This window comes from Panthera tigris, chromosome E1 (genome assembly GCF_018350195.1).
Source record: "Panthera tigris isolate Pti1 chromosome E1, P.tigris_Pti1_mat1.1, whole genome shotgun sequence".
Lineage (NCBI taxonomy): Eukaryota > Metazoa > Chordata > Mammalia > Carnivora > Felidae > Panthera > Panthera tigris.
Window position 1 is genome coordinate 44,566,588 of NC_056673.1, and position 16,728 is coordinate 44,583,315.

At 35.9% G+C, this 16,728-nt stretch overlaps 1 protein-coding gene across 1 annotated transcript in view; it reads left to right on the forward strand.

Moving 5' to 3' along the window:
• LOC102964258 overlaps positions 1-16,728 on the forward strand; it is a 194,792-nt gene that overhangs the window by 110,147 nt on the left and 67,917 nt on the right. The window contains exons 42-54 of the mRNA XM_042965462.1: positions 3,905-4,009; positions 4,707-4,760; positions 5,518-5,622; positions 6,222-6,275; positions 6,938-7,042; positions 7,616-7,669; positions 8,018-8,122; positions 9,554-9,607; positions 10,189-10,293; positions 11,109-11,162; positions 12,278-12,382; positions 13,052-13,105; positions 14,011-14,115. Coding sequence (XP_042821396.1) covers positions 3,905-4,009; positions 4,707-4,760; positions 5,518-5,622; positions 6,222-6,275; positions 6,938-7,042; positions 7,616-7,669; positions 8,018-8,122; positions 9,554-9,607; positions 10,189-10,293; positions 11,109-11,162; positions 12,278-12,382; positions 13,052-13,105; positions 14,011-14,115 — 1,059 coding nt within the window. The remainder of the gene's footprint in view (positions 1-3,904; positions 4,010-4,706; positions 4,761-5,517; positions 5,623-6,221; positions 6,276-6,937; positions 7,043-7,615; positions 7,670-8,017; positions 8,123-9,553; positions 9,608-10,188; positions 10,294-11,108; positions 11,163-12,277; positions 12,383-13,051; positions 13,106-14,010; positions 14,116-16,728) is intronic.

Sequence of the window (16,728 nt, forward strand, 5' to 3'; positions counted from 1 at the left end):
CTGCCCCTCCCGCCCCCATGCACCTTGCCTATCTACCCCAGCTAATATGCCAGATCCCCAGCACCACAAGCCAGGCAGTGTGCAAGTAGCCCAGACGGGCCACGCCACCCCACAGTGAATCCCGCCCCTAGGAGAGAGAAAGAGAAGGCACACACCAGTCTGACTGTGGGCTGGGGGCAGACATCAGGTCTGACTGCAGCCCCACCCGCCAACGTGAGTTATTCAAGACAGCACAGGGGAAGTGCCCTGCAGTTCTGCACCACTCCAGGAACTATCCAAAATGACCAAACGGAAGAATTCCCCTCAAAAGAATCTCCAGGAAATAATGACAGCTAATGAACTGATCAAAAAGGATTTAAACAATATAACAGAAAGTGAATTTACAATAATAGTCATAAAATTAATCACTAGGCTTGAAAACAGTATAGAGGACAGCAGAGAATCTATTGCTACAGAGATCAAGGGACTAAGGAATAGTCAGGAGGAGCTAAAAAATGCGATAAATGAGCTGCAAAATAAAATGGAAATGACCACGCTTCAGATTGAAGAGGCAGAGGAGAGAATAGGTGAACTAGAAGATAAAATTATGGAAAAAGAAGAATCTGAGAAAAAGATAAAAAAAATCCAGGAGTATGAGGGGAAAATTAGAGAACTAAGTGATGCACTAAAGAGAAATAATCTACACATAATTGGTATTCCAGAGGAGGAAGAGAGAGGGAAAGGTGCTGAAGGTGTACTTGAAGAAATCATAGCTGAGAACTTCCCTGATCTGGGGAAGGAAAAAGGCATTGAAATCCAAGAGGCACAGAGAACTCCCTTCAGACGTAACTTGAATCGATCTTCTGCATGACATATCATAGTGAAACTGGCAAAATACAAGGATAAAGAGAAAATTCTGAAAGCAGCGAGGGATAAACGTGCTCTAACATATAGAGGTAGACCTATAAGACTCGTGACCGATCTCTCTTCTGAAACTTGGCCGGCCAGAAAGGAATGACAGGAGATCTTCAATGTGATGAACAGAAAAAATATGCAGCCGAGAATCCTTTATCCAGCAAGTCTGTCATTTAGAATAGGAGAGATAAAGGTCTTCCCAAACAAACAAAAACTGAAGGAATTTGTCACCACGAAACCAGCCCTACAAGAGATCCTAAGGGGGATCCTGTGAGACGAAGTACCAGAGACATCACTACAAGTATAAAACATACAGACATCACAATGACTCTAAACCCGCATCTTTCTATAATAACACTGAATGTAAATGGACTAAATGTGCCAACCAAAAGACATAGGGTATCAGAATGGATAAAAAAACAAGACCCATCTATTTGCTGTCTACAAGAGACTCATTTTAGATCTGAGGACACCTTTAGATTGAGAGTAGACATCCAGCTCCTCCAGAGTTGGGGGTTGCTTCCTGGAAGGCCCACCTGGGTCCTGTCCCATAGGTATTGCGGGGGGCTCTGGGAAGCCCTCTCAGTGCAGCACTATACTAGCCTGGGAGAGGGGCAGTGCAGCCAGAGCATAGCTGATTGTCTTACCCTTCTAATGTGGTCCTTCTCAGTCTCTGTGGTTCAGGGAGATTCATCAGCCTCACAACCATATCCTGGGATTTTCACAATGGTGTCTTGTCTGTGGATACTTGCAAGATGGTCTTTTTGTGAGGCGGACTGAAGTCAGGAAAAACTTATGTCACCATCTTGATGACATCACTCTATATATTTCAATATAAATGTAATTTTGTAATAATAAAATTAATTATAATTTAAAGAAAATTAAAATAAAATGCAAATTGGTCCATATCATTCCTGAACTTATAACCACTCAATGATTCTATATAACCTAGTAGATAAAGGCTAAGCTTCTTAAAATTACTTACAAATCCCTTAATAATCTGAGTCCAACCTACCTCTCTTGTATGAACTTTCCTTTCCCAAATCCATACTTTATTCTTCTGCAGTGCTGAACCGACTATAGTTCTCCATGCACTGCATATGTATATGTTGTATATGTTGTATCCAGGTGTGGTTTTACTTTATATTTCTCAGCCCCTCTTCCATGTAGAAGACTCTTTCTATGCATTCCCCTTTCCTTTAGTTAAAATATGATATTTTAACTTGTCCAGGCACTACATACTCTATGATGTATACATTTAACACCCTAGTTTGAATTAGTGGTTCCTATATGAGCTATGGCATTCATGGCTCACAGCAGTACCTGAAGTGCTACCAGAGAGCTGATAAATACCAATGATCCAGAAACACTGGAAAAATAGATCAGCTTAAATCCTTGAAATTCACAGATTTAATATAAGTATGTATAAAATTATGATATTAATGGAATTTATCTGGAATTTTCCATCAACATATATCCTTTGTATATGTTTTTTGGATTTCATGACATTGATTACATGTCTCAATTGTCCCTTCTCTTCATAGCTAAGGGAAAAGTTGATCTGAATAAAGTGATGGATGGCGTGAAAGCTGTCACAGGTGATTGAGAAGTTAATGTAAACATGGGATCCTAATTTTTACAGTACTGTTTTTCTTCATGCCTTAATTGCTAGGCTAATTGTATCATTTTTACCTCCTATTTGTTTAAGGTTTTCATAACTAGTAGCCCAGAAATTGGAGAATTTTCTGATGTATTCTTCACGAATACACTTCATTTTCCTTATTTTAAGACAGCCAAAATGTACAATAAAGGGTGAAATGAATCTTTGGAAAAGACCCTGGTAATTACTTAAAAGAGAGGTGATACATTCTTCATGTCAATAGAATTATGAAGATAAGCCATCTGCAGCTTGAAAATTGACAAAAGAGATCTATAATACCCACTTTGTGTCATTGTCATTTTGAGTATGTTAGTCCAAGCCTCCCAAGAAGCAAAAGCCGGGGCAGGGTTAAACATGCCAGGACATTATTAGGGGAAATGCCTGCGTAAGAGAAAATAAGGAGGATGCCTGAAAGGCTGGGAGGCTGTCAGACTGCAGGGCAAATCTGGCACCAGGTGAAGGAAAGAGGAAGAAATGTTTGGGCGGAAGCATCCTAGATTGTCGTGCAGTCTGAGGAGGGCCTGGCAAAAGTGCTTTCAAGAATCCTCTGGTTAGAATCACCATCCTGTATCTTCCAGGAACAGGGCTCCCCTAGTATCTTGGCTGCACTTGTGATTGGCCAGGGCCAATGATACATATGGCATTAGTGCAAAAAAACACAGGTTAATTTCAAAGCAGAAGGTGGGGCCCTTGGTTAATTATGTTCTCCATAGTTGGAACTCCTGTGGATACATTCTCATGACCGCCGTTGAGAGTGCCATCTCTCTCTCTCTTGTTTTTTTATTAAGTATAATTTATTGTCAAATTGGTTTCCATACAACACCCAGTGCTCATCCCAACAGGTGCCCTCCTTGATGCCCATCACCCACTTTCCCCTCTCCCCTACCCCCGATCACCCCTCAGTATTGTTCTCAGTATTTAAGAGTGAGAGTGCCATCTCTTATTAGCCTTTAGAAAGCTGGGGCACCTGGGTGGCTCAATCGGTTAAGCGTCTGACTTCAGCTCAGGTCACGATCTCATGGTCCGTGAGTTCGAGCCCTGCGTTGGGCTCTGGGCTGATGGCTCAGAGCCTGGAGCCTGCTTCTGATTCTGTGTCTCCCTCTCTCTCTGCCCCTCCCCCATTTATGCTCTGTCTCTCTCTGTCTCAAAAATAAATAAACTTATTTTAAAAAAGGCAATTATGTTTCCATAAATGACATTATCTCCATGTATTTGGGCAGAGCTCAGTGATCATTACTTTCCCCAGCTCATAATCCTATTGTTTTAGCATCATAATTTAGTTTAATTATTTGCAATAATTTGATTGTACTTAAATTCCATGTATGTCATTGTTTTAATCTTTTTGTTAAGGAGAAAATGTTGATGTCAATAGCGTTAAAGCTGTTCTGGGAAACATGGGGATCGAGCCCAAAGGTAAAGAATGCTTGGAGCTGGTGAAAACTCTTCCTTTTAAGGGTAAGCATTTTAAATATTGATGTATTCAAAGAGTGGGTTTTTTTAAGTTTATTTATTCATATTGAGAGGGTGAGAGCATGCGTGAGTTGGGGAGGAGCAGAGAGAGAGGGAGAGCGAGAGAATCCCAAGCAGGCTCCGCACTGTCAGCACGGAGCTGGACTCGGAGCTTGATCTCACAACCCGTGAGATATGACCTGAGCCAAAACCAAGAGTTGGATGCTTAAATAACTGCGCCACCCAGCTGTCCCCAAAAAGAAGTTTTAGATTTCTGCGTCTGCGAGAAGCTCTAAAATTATCTCCATTTCCTAAGTTCTAGGATATAGAAAATCCATTTCAAAAAAAAAAAATGTTTTTTTAGAAAGTCCACTTATACCTGAAATGAATCCCTAAGTGGTTTTACTTTTAGATTAGAAAGCAGCGTTTCCATCATGATGGGTCTTTTTATCAATAGGGAAAAACAAAAAAGGAAAAAACAAAGGTTAAACTGGGATTTGTGAAAGAAGAAAGGATTAATAATTGGAAGTGAATAAAGGCAGGATTGGGAAGAAGAACAGAGGTGTGCATGATGTGCTAAATTTCACCCAATTTTCTCTCAAATTTTATTAAAATAAGAGAAAACTCTCGAAAAGTCATTTTTCCTAATTTCTCTGTGATTTTCCACATTTCTCTGTGACCTAAATTCTGCCTTTTCTTACAGATGATGACAAGATCTTTCAAAACAGGTTGCTAGAAGTTGTGATGTCTCTAAAAGGTACGTGAGCGGCATAATGAGAGTGTAGACCAATATGGGATCCTTGCTTTTATACTGTTTCCAAGGTATTAGTGGTTGCTGCTATACTGGTCATATATACTGATTGTAAATTTATGCTCCCACTGAAGATCAAGCTTCACGGTAGCTGCTGATCTTTTACTTTATATCTAGGAAGAAAGCCTTCTACTTTCTCAAGATTCTTCCAAACTTTTCAAGAGAAAAAATACCAGATTTCAAGTTTGCATAGCAAAATGTGACAGACAAGAATTAGTACTGATTCAGGGAATTTAATCAGCTGCAGATAAATACTAAACTGGGAATTCAGTCATCAAAACCTATTGTTTAGAAGTAAAAAATGTTTGCCTCCAGAACTAGAATTCACTTGGCATTTGTTCAATGGTATTTAAAACCTTGTATTTTATAGTCTGATCCCCAAGACAAATCTCACGAGAAGTGACCTTCGTTCTAATGTCATAGTTGACTTTCTCTATAGGCATAATAAGGTCCTTAGTCTCTTGTTCTAAAATTGGTGTGTTTTTTTTTCACATTTTAAAACAAGGATTATTAATCTTACTACTAAGGGGGGTCTGTGAATAGGCTTTAGAGAATATATGACCCCCCCCCTGAAATGATATGTAATCTTTGTGAACACTAGCATATAGCTCATGAAATTCACAACAGGGCATGTGTCTCTAAAAGGTTTATGAACCTCTTTTTTGAAGTTACATAATTTTCTTCATGGACTCTCTTTCCTTAGATGGGAAAGTCAATGTCAACGACTTGAACGCAATACTGGATAATATGGGAATCAAGCTCTCAGATAAGGAACTTGAGGCTCTGACTCAAAATCTCCCTAGTGATGGTGAGCAAGTTTCCAGATACCATAGTTCCATGTTGGGAGAGCTTGGACAATAAAGGTTGAGGGGAAAGGGCCCTTAGGAATGGTAATCTACATTGATAGTAAGAAGCTATAAATATGGGCAAAGCATGTAAACAGCATATAAGCAGCCAGCTACCAAGTCACCGTGAAAACATTGCCCTTTGTATGAATGTCTTTTATGTTCTTTACCCATATTATGGTCACTAGAAGACAGTCTTCCACATTTTAAAAAGAAAAATGCAGGCCACTTAGATGACGGTACTTCTGAATTTCTTCCCATTACTAATGCATATAGCTTTGAAATAGTATAGAACTATAAGTAAAATTAATACTTTTGAAATGGCATGTTGTTATGTTTAGGCTTTTCTTTCTAGTATTAATGAAGACAATGAAAACTGAATAAATTAATAGCCTAGAAAGATATTCTTCAGTAAATAGTTCTTAAGTAAGCATATATAAAGTACTTAAGATAATGCCTGGCACATAGTAAGTTAGGATTTATTATATTTACTCCGACATTGTCTTTCACAATATTTCATGAGTCTTTTATATCTCATTATGACTTTAATTTTCTTCTACAGTTGATAGGAGGACTTCTCCTAAAACACCAATGAAGGAACTGCAAACTTTTACAGGTAAATGAGAAGTTGATGTAAATCTAGGGTTTCAGTCCTTTATAATAGTTTTTTTCAGTGGTATTTCTGGTATCTTATAAATTCTGATGTTTTATTTTTAAATATATGAATCATGGATTGACATTAGGAAAGTTTCTACACTAGGATACAAGACTATATGTCAATTTTAAATCCTAAGTTTTCTGTTACTTGTGCAAGTAATATGCTTTGGGTCACAAATGTTTAAATGAAAAAAATCTAGAAATGTATAGAAAATGGCATGGTGAAGCTTAGAAATGATCAAGATAATGTATTCCTGATATCATCAATAATTCTTACCAAAGCAAATGTTTTTGAAGAATAATTTATATAAGAATCTGCGTTATCTTAATTCACTCATCAGATTTTATTCTGAAAGTTGTTTTTTTCCAGCTTTAGGAAAAATGGTCTTCAATTTATAATAAATGTGGTATTTTATTACCATAAGATACCATAAGATACGCTCATAAAGATATGCTTTATTACCATAAGATATGCTCAAGGGTTCTGCAATTGAGAATATCTTCGCCTAACACCTCATCTTGAAATTAGGATATCATTAAACTTCATAGTACATATTTTACAACTTGATATAATACCAGAGTTCCGAAAGCTTATATGTCTATTGTTCCCTCTCTTAAAAGATGAGAAGGTTGATTCTAATAACCTGAAAATTTTCCTGGGAAGCCTGGGGATTGAGCTCACAGATCAGGAAAAAGAGAAGCTACTGAAAACACTGCCAATTGATGGTGAGATTGATAGAGGTGTCATGGAGGTCTTTTGTTGGTCTTTAGGTCTGTGTAAATATTTTCAACTTTGTTTCTATTTATTTTTCCCCAAAAGTATAAAAGAAAAAATATTAAATTGAGTTATAAGTATATAGCAACCTGTCACTGTCCCTTAGAATTTATATTGGAAGTTAAATAACCCTTTAGACAAGAGTTGACATTAACAGATAAACATATTGTTACCTATCAAGCTACTAATTTGTTCGTATCATGAGAAGAGAAAAAAAAAGAAAGATTGGAGATCCATGAAAAAAAAAATAAAGATGGGAAGCAGAAATTTAAAAGCAAAGGGAAGCTATACACATGTTTGAGCAAGGAGACTTCCTCAGGTACTGGAATAAAGAGGTTTGTCACAAGGAGAGAGGTTTCTGTTTCCAAACTTCATTATATTAGATGAAATAAACTAAAAATTAGAGACAACTCTTCTTAAAATGTTATTTTTGAAATTGTTTATTTAAATTATTATTTATTTCACACCATTTTTGCGATTTCATGTTAATTTCCCCATTGCATGAATTATGGCTTTTCTTACAGCTGCTGGAAAGGTATATCACAACAGGTTGCTAAAGGGTGTGAAATCTCTCAATGGTGAGTAAGACCCAATTAAAAGTCATACTGTCTCACATTCCCCAACTTGACACTTTTATTCCAATTATGAATCCTGGCTCCTCACTTTGGTATCATTCCTTATTTATGATTCTTGCAGTCTACCCACATTTTAACTGATAACAGCGTATATTTTATCTTGTAGGAAGTTCCATATGGAACTTGCATTTTTTTTCAACTCTGTACACCCCTTCTCCATGCACGAAAAAATCACTTCACCTTAAACAAACAAACATAATAAATAAATAAATAAATAGAAAGTTGATATGCATGCAGAATTTTGGCATAATACACTTTTTTTTCATGTTCCTACCTTCTGTCTTTCCTAAGGGGGAAAGGTTCATGTAAATAACCTGGACAACACCCTTAAAAAATTGGGACTTGAGCTCACGGAAGAGGAACTTGCAAAGCTGTCAAAAAATCTACAAGTTGATGGTGAACACTACAGATGACCTCAGGCCGTTTTTTAATTTTTCCTTTATATCTGATATGTTTGAAAATAGATTTAATTGCAGATACATGTTAGAAAGCTTGGAGGAGAGCCCAATTTTATTTTTTTTACTTAAGTCTTTAATTTTAATTCCAATATAGTTAACATAGAAAATTATATTATTTCAGGTATATAATATATCAACAATTCTCTATATATGTGATAAGTATACTCTTTAGTCCCCATCACCTGTTTCACCCATTCCCCCACCCACCTCCCCTCTGGTAACTACCAGTTTGTTCTCTATAGTTAAGAGTCTACTTCTTGGTTTGTCTCTCTCTTCTTTTTTTGTTTCTTTGTTTACTCATTTTGTTTCTTAAATTTCACATATGAGTGAAATCATATAGTATTTGTCTTTAACATTTCTCTTAGCATTATACTCTTTAGCTCCATCCATGTTGTTGCAAATGGCAAGATTCCATTCTTTTTTAAGGCTGAATAATACTCCATCACACACACACACACACACACACACACACACACACACACACACACACACACATATGTTCTACGTCTTTATCCATTCATCTATTGATGGACACTTGGAGGAGAGCCCAATTTTAAAGTCAGAATAAATCTTGGATCTTCATTACAATTAACCTAAAACAGCATCACCTTTCCGTAAATATACCAAAAACTGCAGAGGGTGCTGTCAGGACTCTAATAGTCTAAACAATAAGAAAGCAAAATAATAGGGATCTGAAAATCTATTTATAGAGAAGTCAACAAGCCATTCTTCTATCTATCCTCCTGTCTAATGAAATCTTGATTCGAAAACGTGTTCAAAGATTTTTATTATAGTGCATGAGACCTTCAAGCTCCATCTGCCTGTGTGGACATATCTTCTCTCATTTTTCTACTGTTCCAGCCATGTTGAGCTGCTTGTAGTTTCACACACATAGCATGATGTCCCTGGACATTTTTCTCAACTTCTCCTCCATGTGAAGGCTCTTCTATCCTTCCATATTTCATATCAACTGCTCTGATACATTAATGTAGTTCACACACATCTCCTGCAGGAAGCAATCTTAGAACATACCAAGCTGGATTAGTGGTCCCTTCCTCAGCTGTTTGTGGGTACATGAAGTAAAGTTACCAGAATACCTGGCCAACTCCAATAGTATCTTCAGCTATGGCTTATAATGGCATCCAAAATACGAGGAAGAGCACACTTTTCCTGACCCAGTTTCTAGTATACAAGAGACCTTTGTATTAATGGAGATCATCTTAACTCCCTGAGATCCAGGCATTTTCTAAATGGTCTCGGGTAAAATGAAGATGTAAGGAATTTTTAATGGAATTGTTTCCTTAAAATATATGTCTTAAATTTGTCTTCTGGGCTTCTGACATTATTTTCATTGTGCCTTTTCTTGTAGCTAATGGAATGGTTGGTCTGAAAGAGGTGATGGATGGAGTAAAAGCTACTACAGGTAAGAGAGAAATTATGAATCTAAAACATTTAGTATTTATAATAATTATATTTCATCATTATTCCTCAATTGCCATATTAGTTATGGCATTTATTTCTTGGTTCATTAAATTACTAGCAACTCATTTGTTTTCTGGTATATTTTTTATTTGTATATTTTGCTCTTCTCTTTTTTAGAATGGCCAAACTCTGTACTAGTGAAATAATATATGAAGTAAAATTTTGATAAAGACTACAGATAACTGACAAAAAATGAGACTAACAGATCTTACCTTATTTTATACATTTATTTGAATAAGTAATTTAAATATTCCAATTGAATAGCAGATACATAATGTAAATCTCACAGGGTTCAGAGTTGCCTTGCCATTGTCATTGTGACTGTGACTTCTTTTATTAGCACTTAGAGATCAAATTCTTTTTCTGTGAAAGTCATCGTCAGTATATTTGGAGAGGTCTCATTGGCCTATGCTCTTTATTCTGTACCAATTCAATCTATATAGCCATAGATTAATTTTCCCTGTTTGGAGTCATTAGATGATCCTTTAAATTCGTATATGTAATGATGTCTATTTTTTTAAGGAGGGGAGGTTGATGTCAAAGATGTGAAAGCTATTCTGAAAAACATGGGAATAGAGTTCACAGATAAGGAACGTTTAAAGCTGCTGAAAAATCTGCCTTTCAATGGTAGGCATTTATATACTGATGTGACCTTAAAGTGTTCTTTGAAGCTTTTAAAGATTTTTTAATTTAAATTCCAGTTAGTTAACATACAGTGTAATACTAGTTTCAGGTGTACAATTTGGTGATTCAACACATCCCCACATCACCCTGTGCTCATCACAAGTGCCCTCCTTCATCCCCATCACCCATGTCACCCTTCCCTCACCATCTTCCCCTCTGGTGACCATCAGTTTGTTCCCTATAGTTAGGAGTCTGTTTCTTGGTTTGCCTTTCTTTTTTACCCCGTGTTTGTTTTGTCTCCTCTTAAGCTTTTTTTTTTTTTTAGAAACTCAAACTATCCCCATTTGCTAAGATGCAACAGTAAATAAACAAGCAAATGCCAAACAAAATAATTTAAATGTTCACTTATTCTAGAGGGAAATTTCCATCTATGCAGTTTAACTCTCTGTTTTGGAATAATCATCCCCATGATGCTGACTCATGCCATCAAGGGGACTACATTTCTGAGGCTACCCTTACCTTTTTAGATACCTATAGGCAATTGTGGGAAGCAACCAAGGGAAAGAAGTGGTGTTAGACCGGAAGGGGATAAAAGGTCAGAGGTGGTATTTTCCAAAAAAGCTGTGCATGTTATAGAGTGCCTTGTATGCTAAATTTTAGATAGACTTACCATATTATAAACTTTCCCTAATTTTCTCTCAAACTTTATTTTAATGAGGGAAGTTTCTAGGGCAAATCATGAAAATCTCAGTTTTACTAGAGTTTTAGTGAATAGCCACATCATTTCTCTATGACCTTAATTGTGTTCTTTTTTATAGATGATAACAAGGTCTTTAAAAACAGGTTGCTAGATGGTGTGAAGTCCCTTAAAGGTGAGTGAGAAACATAATAAGAATACAAATGAATATGAGATCTTCATTTTATACTGTTTCCAAGATATGAATTTGAATGCTGCCATCTGTCATATGTACTGATTGCAAATGTATGCTTTTTTGGACCTCAATCTTTATTTTAGCAGTTGAATCTGATGTTCTATCTTGGAAGTAAAGCACCACACTTTCTTGTCATTTTCGAAATTTTCAGGAAGAGAAATATCAAATTTCATGTTTACATGGGAAAAAATATAAATGATTAGCAGTGATTCAGAGAACTTAATAAATAGAAAAAACTAAATTGGAAGTTCATTCATCAAAAGTCAACCTACTATTGTTTAGAACTACATAATGTTTGCCTCCAGTACCAGAATTCCCTAAGCATTCATTGAACATCATTTTTTTCAACCAGATTTTTTTTAATTCATTAAGAAAATTGAGGCTGGCAAGAGTGATAGCCCTCAGCTTTACATCTTCAATCCCTCCCTATTCAGGTATCTTTAAGCACACCCATGTTAGTATAAAGGATGAGTGAGAAGTCCCTCTTCCTCCTCAAAGCTTACCAGGATGCCCTTGACTCCACTGTCTCCCATATCTTTTAAGACCTTGCCCCACTGGCCATTTTCAACCTCTTCAGCCCATTTACATGTTCAACGTACACCATCCTATAAAATAAGCAAACTAGAACTCTCCACACCCCTTTTTGGCCACAACTCAATCTCTTTCTTCCCTTTTTCATCCATTTCTTGAGAGACTTTTCTGTACTCTGAGCCCATATTTCTGTACCTAATTCTCAAACTAATTTCAGTATTAAATGCCATTTAAAACCTTGTGTTTCTGTAGGCTGGTCCCCAAGACAAGTCTCAAGGGAAGTAGCCATAGTTCTAAATTTGTAATTGACTGCTTAAAATATTTTGTCTCTGTGCTAAAATTGTTGAACATTAATTTATTTTTTTTCACTTTAGAGCAAACATTTTCTGTTTGGTCCAAAGCAAATTTTGTGAATAATGATCTACTGCTTAAGAAATTCACAATGGGATATGTGTATCAAAAAAGTGTAAGAACTTCTCTTTTGAAGTCATTTAATATTCTTTATGGACTGTCACTTTTCTTAGGTGGGAAGGTCAATATGAACAACCTGGGCACTGTTCTGAACAACCTGGGGATAAAGCTTGCAGATACGGAACTTAAAGATCTGGCTGAAAACATGCATGTTGGTGGTAAGCATATTATCATATATACTAGTTAACCCTAGAGAGAGGTTAGTTACAAGAAACTTGGGTGGGGGGGGGGAATGCCCTTTTTCATAGGGAAAAGGGAAGGCCCAAGAGCAGTGTGAGACACCATATCAATGACTAAAACACAGAGAATGTCATTTGAGGTTATGAGTATCCAGTTAACAAAGTCAAAATTAAACCAGTTTTTTATATGTGTGATATGTATGACTTTTATGTTCTCTGTAAGTATCATGTTTAGTAGTTGAGTCTTTCCAGTTTTGAATACAAGAATGCAGATTCTTTAGACACATTCACTTCTAAGTAACTTCCCCTTACTAACACAAATAAATTTGAGATATTATAGGCCAAACTGCACCATTGCGATAGCGTGGTTTTCATGTTTAGAATTTTCTTGTTATTCATGCTTGTCTTAGAATAAAAGTTGAGTAGAATAATAATCTAAAAAGTGTGTTCAAAAATATTTGTTTAAATAAATATTAGCAATTATGATGGGGCCTGACACATAGTTAAGTGCAACTGTTATAGTTCTTCCCATGTTTTCCCACAAACTTTTGTATTATATCTAGAATGTAATATTTGAAGTCCATATAATATATGAGATCCATAATATATGGGATCTATAATATACTGCGATTTTATCTTCTCTTATAGTTGATGAGAAAATTCCTCTAGAAACACTGATGGAAAACATCACAGATTTTACAGGTGACTGAAAAGTTACTATAAAATTAGGATTCCAATTATCTACATTAAATTTTGGTTTTTGCTAATATTTCCTGGTACTTCATCACTGACTTGTAAATTCTGGCATTTCTCTATATTTATTAATGAAATATTTGCTTCTAGTGTTACATGTATTGATATAAAATTATCTGATTTTGCAATGAAATTACCATACTATTTCTTGCTTTCAAATTCTACAATCTCTGTTGTTTATGCCAATAATGTAATTCACTTCGCCAGTGTTTAATAACCACAGTATAGAATGGCACAGCAAATTAGAGAGTGAAGCCTAAAATTGATGGAAGTAATGAATTTATTGTATTTATCATATAATTCTTATTTTTTAAATTAAAATACTTTTTCAAAGAAAAATTCATATAAGCATCTATTTTTTTAATTAATAGATCAAATTTCAATCTGAAAGTAGTCTGTCCTGATTTTAGAAGACTCTCTTGTTCACATTAAGAAAATAAATTTGACCTATCATCTACATTGATTCTGTAGTTGAAAATGTTTGTTTGTTTTTATTACTGTAGTTTTCAGTCTGAAAACAAGGAGATGGTATTAATTATCCTAAAATAACTTTTTTCATTAGAAATAATTACTATTATCTGGAGGCGCCTGGGTGGCTCAGTCGGTTAATCGTCCGACTTCAGCTCAGGTCATGATCTCGCAGCTTGTGAGTTCAAGCCCCGCATCAGGCTCTGTGCTGACAGCTCAGGGCCTGGAGCCTGCTTCAGATTCTGTGTCTCCCTCTCTCTCTGCCCCTTGCCCTCTCGCTCTCTCTCTCAAAAATAAGTGATAAAACATTTAAAAACTTTTAAAAAAAAAGAAATGATTACTGCTATCTGAAATGAAGATGTATACCAAATTTCTTATTTTCAAAGGTGAGAAGATTGAATCTAGTGAGCTAAAAAATGTTCTGGGAAATCTCGGAATTGAGCTCACAGATAAGGAACTAGAGAAGCTGCTGAAAATACTGCCAATTGATGGTGAGTCATACAAGTGTCTGTGGGAGCTTCCAGGGAAATTAGATTTTTACAGATCTGCATGAAAATTTTCACTTCTTCTCAAACATGATGGAACATTTTTAAAAAACTAAAATGTAAGCTACATCTTAAAACAGTAAGTGTCGTTTAGAGTTTATTTTAGAAGCCAAGCAACTCCTCAGATGTAAGTTGCCATCAGAGCCAACAAATGTCTACTGTCACCCTTCAGGGCTTATACCATAAGAAGGAAAAAGAGAGGGATAAGCGGGCAATGGAAGAAATTAAAAATAAAAGTCAGAATTAAAAAGAAAGGAAAGAGATATTTGTACAGTACAGTAGGCCCACTCAAGGGAACCAGCTTATCATATTGAAAAAGCCTTCTCTTCCTTAATTTCACTGTTCTATAAAGATGAAAATTTTAGGTGAAACATTTTTTAAAAAATTTTTAATGTTTATTTTTTTTTGAGAGACACAGAGTGATAGAGCACGAGCAGGGGAGGGGCAGAGAGAGAGAGGGAGACACAGAATCCGAAGCAGGCTCCAGACTCTGAGTTGTCAGCACAGAGCCTGACGCGAGGCTCAAACTCACAAACTGCGAGATCACGACCTGAGCCGAAGTCAGACGCTTAGCCACCTGAGTCATCCAGGCACCCCATAAGTGAAATATTTATAATGGTACTACTGAGTTATCATCCACATATTGTACAAGTAACCCAATATAGCATACAATTAAGTGAATTCTGATGTATTCACCACATTCATCACAACAATCAATTTTAGATCATTTTTATTATCCCAGAAAGATATTCCATACCTATTAACAGTCACCTCCCAATTTCTCCATCTCCCTCAGCCCTGGGCAACCACTAATCTATTTTCTGTCTCCATCAGTTTCCCTATTCTGGATATTCCACATAAATAGAATCATATAATATGTGGTCTGTAGTGACTAGTTTCACTTAACATAATGTTTTCCAGGTTTATCTCTGTCCTGTTATGTATTAATACAGTTGATGCTTGAACAACACAGGGGTAAAGAGCGCTGACTCCCTGTGCAGTCAAAAATCTGTGTATAACTTTTGACTCTCCAAAAACTTAACTACTAATTGCTTACTGATGACCAGAAGCCTAACTGATAACATAAAGTCAATTAACATACATTTTGTTGTTATATGTATTATATACCCTATTCTTACAATAGGTAAGCCAGAGAAAATAAAATGCTAATAAGAAAATCGTAAGGTGGGGCACCTGGGTGGCTCAGTCAGTTAAGCGTCTGACTTGAGCTCAGGTCATGATCTCATGGTTTGTGGGTTCGAGCCCTGCATCAGGATCTGTGCTGACAGCTCTCTCTCAAAACTAAATCAACATTAAAAAAATAATTTAAGAAAATCCTAAGGAAGAGGAAATACATTTACAGTGCTATACTATAAAAAAAAACCACGTATAAATGGACCTGCACAGTTCAAACCTCTGTTTTTCTAAAGTCAACTGTACTTTGTTTCTTTTCACTGCTGAAAAATAGGCTATTCTATGGATATAACACATTTTATTTATCCATTCATCGGTTGATACGCATTTGGATTGTTTCCACATTTTAGGCTCTTATGAATAATTCTCCTATGAACGTTCATGTACAAGTTTTTACATGGGTATATATTTTCATTTGTCTTGGGTATATACCTAAGAGAGAAATTGTTGGGTCATATGGTAATTCTGTGTTTCACCTTTTGAGGAAGTGCAGGCTGTTTTCCAAAGAGGCTGCATTACTTTCCATTTCCACCAGCAGTGCATCAGAGTTCCAGTTCCTCCACATCCTGGTCAACACTTGTTACTTCTGTCCTTTGATAATATCTTAGTGGGTATGAGGTGGTATCTTATCTGGTTTCGACTTGCATTACCCTGATTGCTAATGATGTTAAGCATCTTTTCATGTGAATATTGGCTAAACGTATACCTCCTTTGGAGAAAAATCCACTCATAACCTTCATCCGTTTTTAAATTTGGTTATCTTCTTATTATTGAATCGTAGAAGTTCTTTATACATTCTAGATACAAGTCCCTTATATTTTCTAGATATAAGTTCCTTATCAGATACATGATTGCAAAAGTTTTCTCCTGTCCTGTGAATTATCTTTTTACTTTCTTGACAGTGTTCCTTGATGCACAAAAGATTTTTAACTTTGATGATGTCCAGGGTATAACTTTTTCTTTTGTTGCTTGTGTTTGGGTGTCATATATTTAAAAAATGTCTAATCTAAGGTTAAGAAAATTTACAGTTATGTTTTCTTTCAACATTTTTATAGTTTTAACACTTATAATTAGGTCTTTGATCCATTTTGAGTTACTTTTTGTATAAAATGTGAGATAGGGATCCAAAAGAATATTCTCTTTGCATGTGACTGTCCAGTTGTCCCATCACCATTTATTAAAAACACTGTTCTTTCTTCATTGAATGTGCAAGTACCTTTGTCAAAAATCAGCTGACCAAACATTGGAAGGTTTATTTCTGGATTGTAAATTCTATTCCATTAATCTATATATCTAGTTTTATGCCAGTACCTCACTGTCTTGATTACTGTCACTTTGTAGTTTAAACTGAAAAGTGTGAGTCCC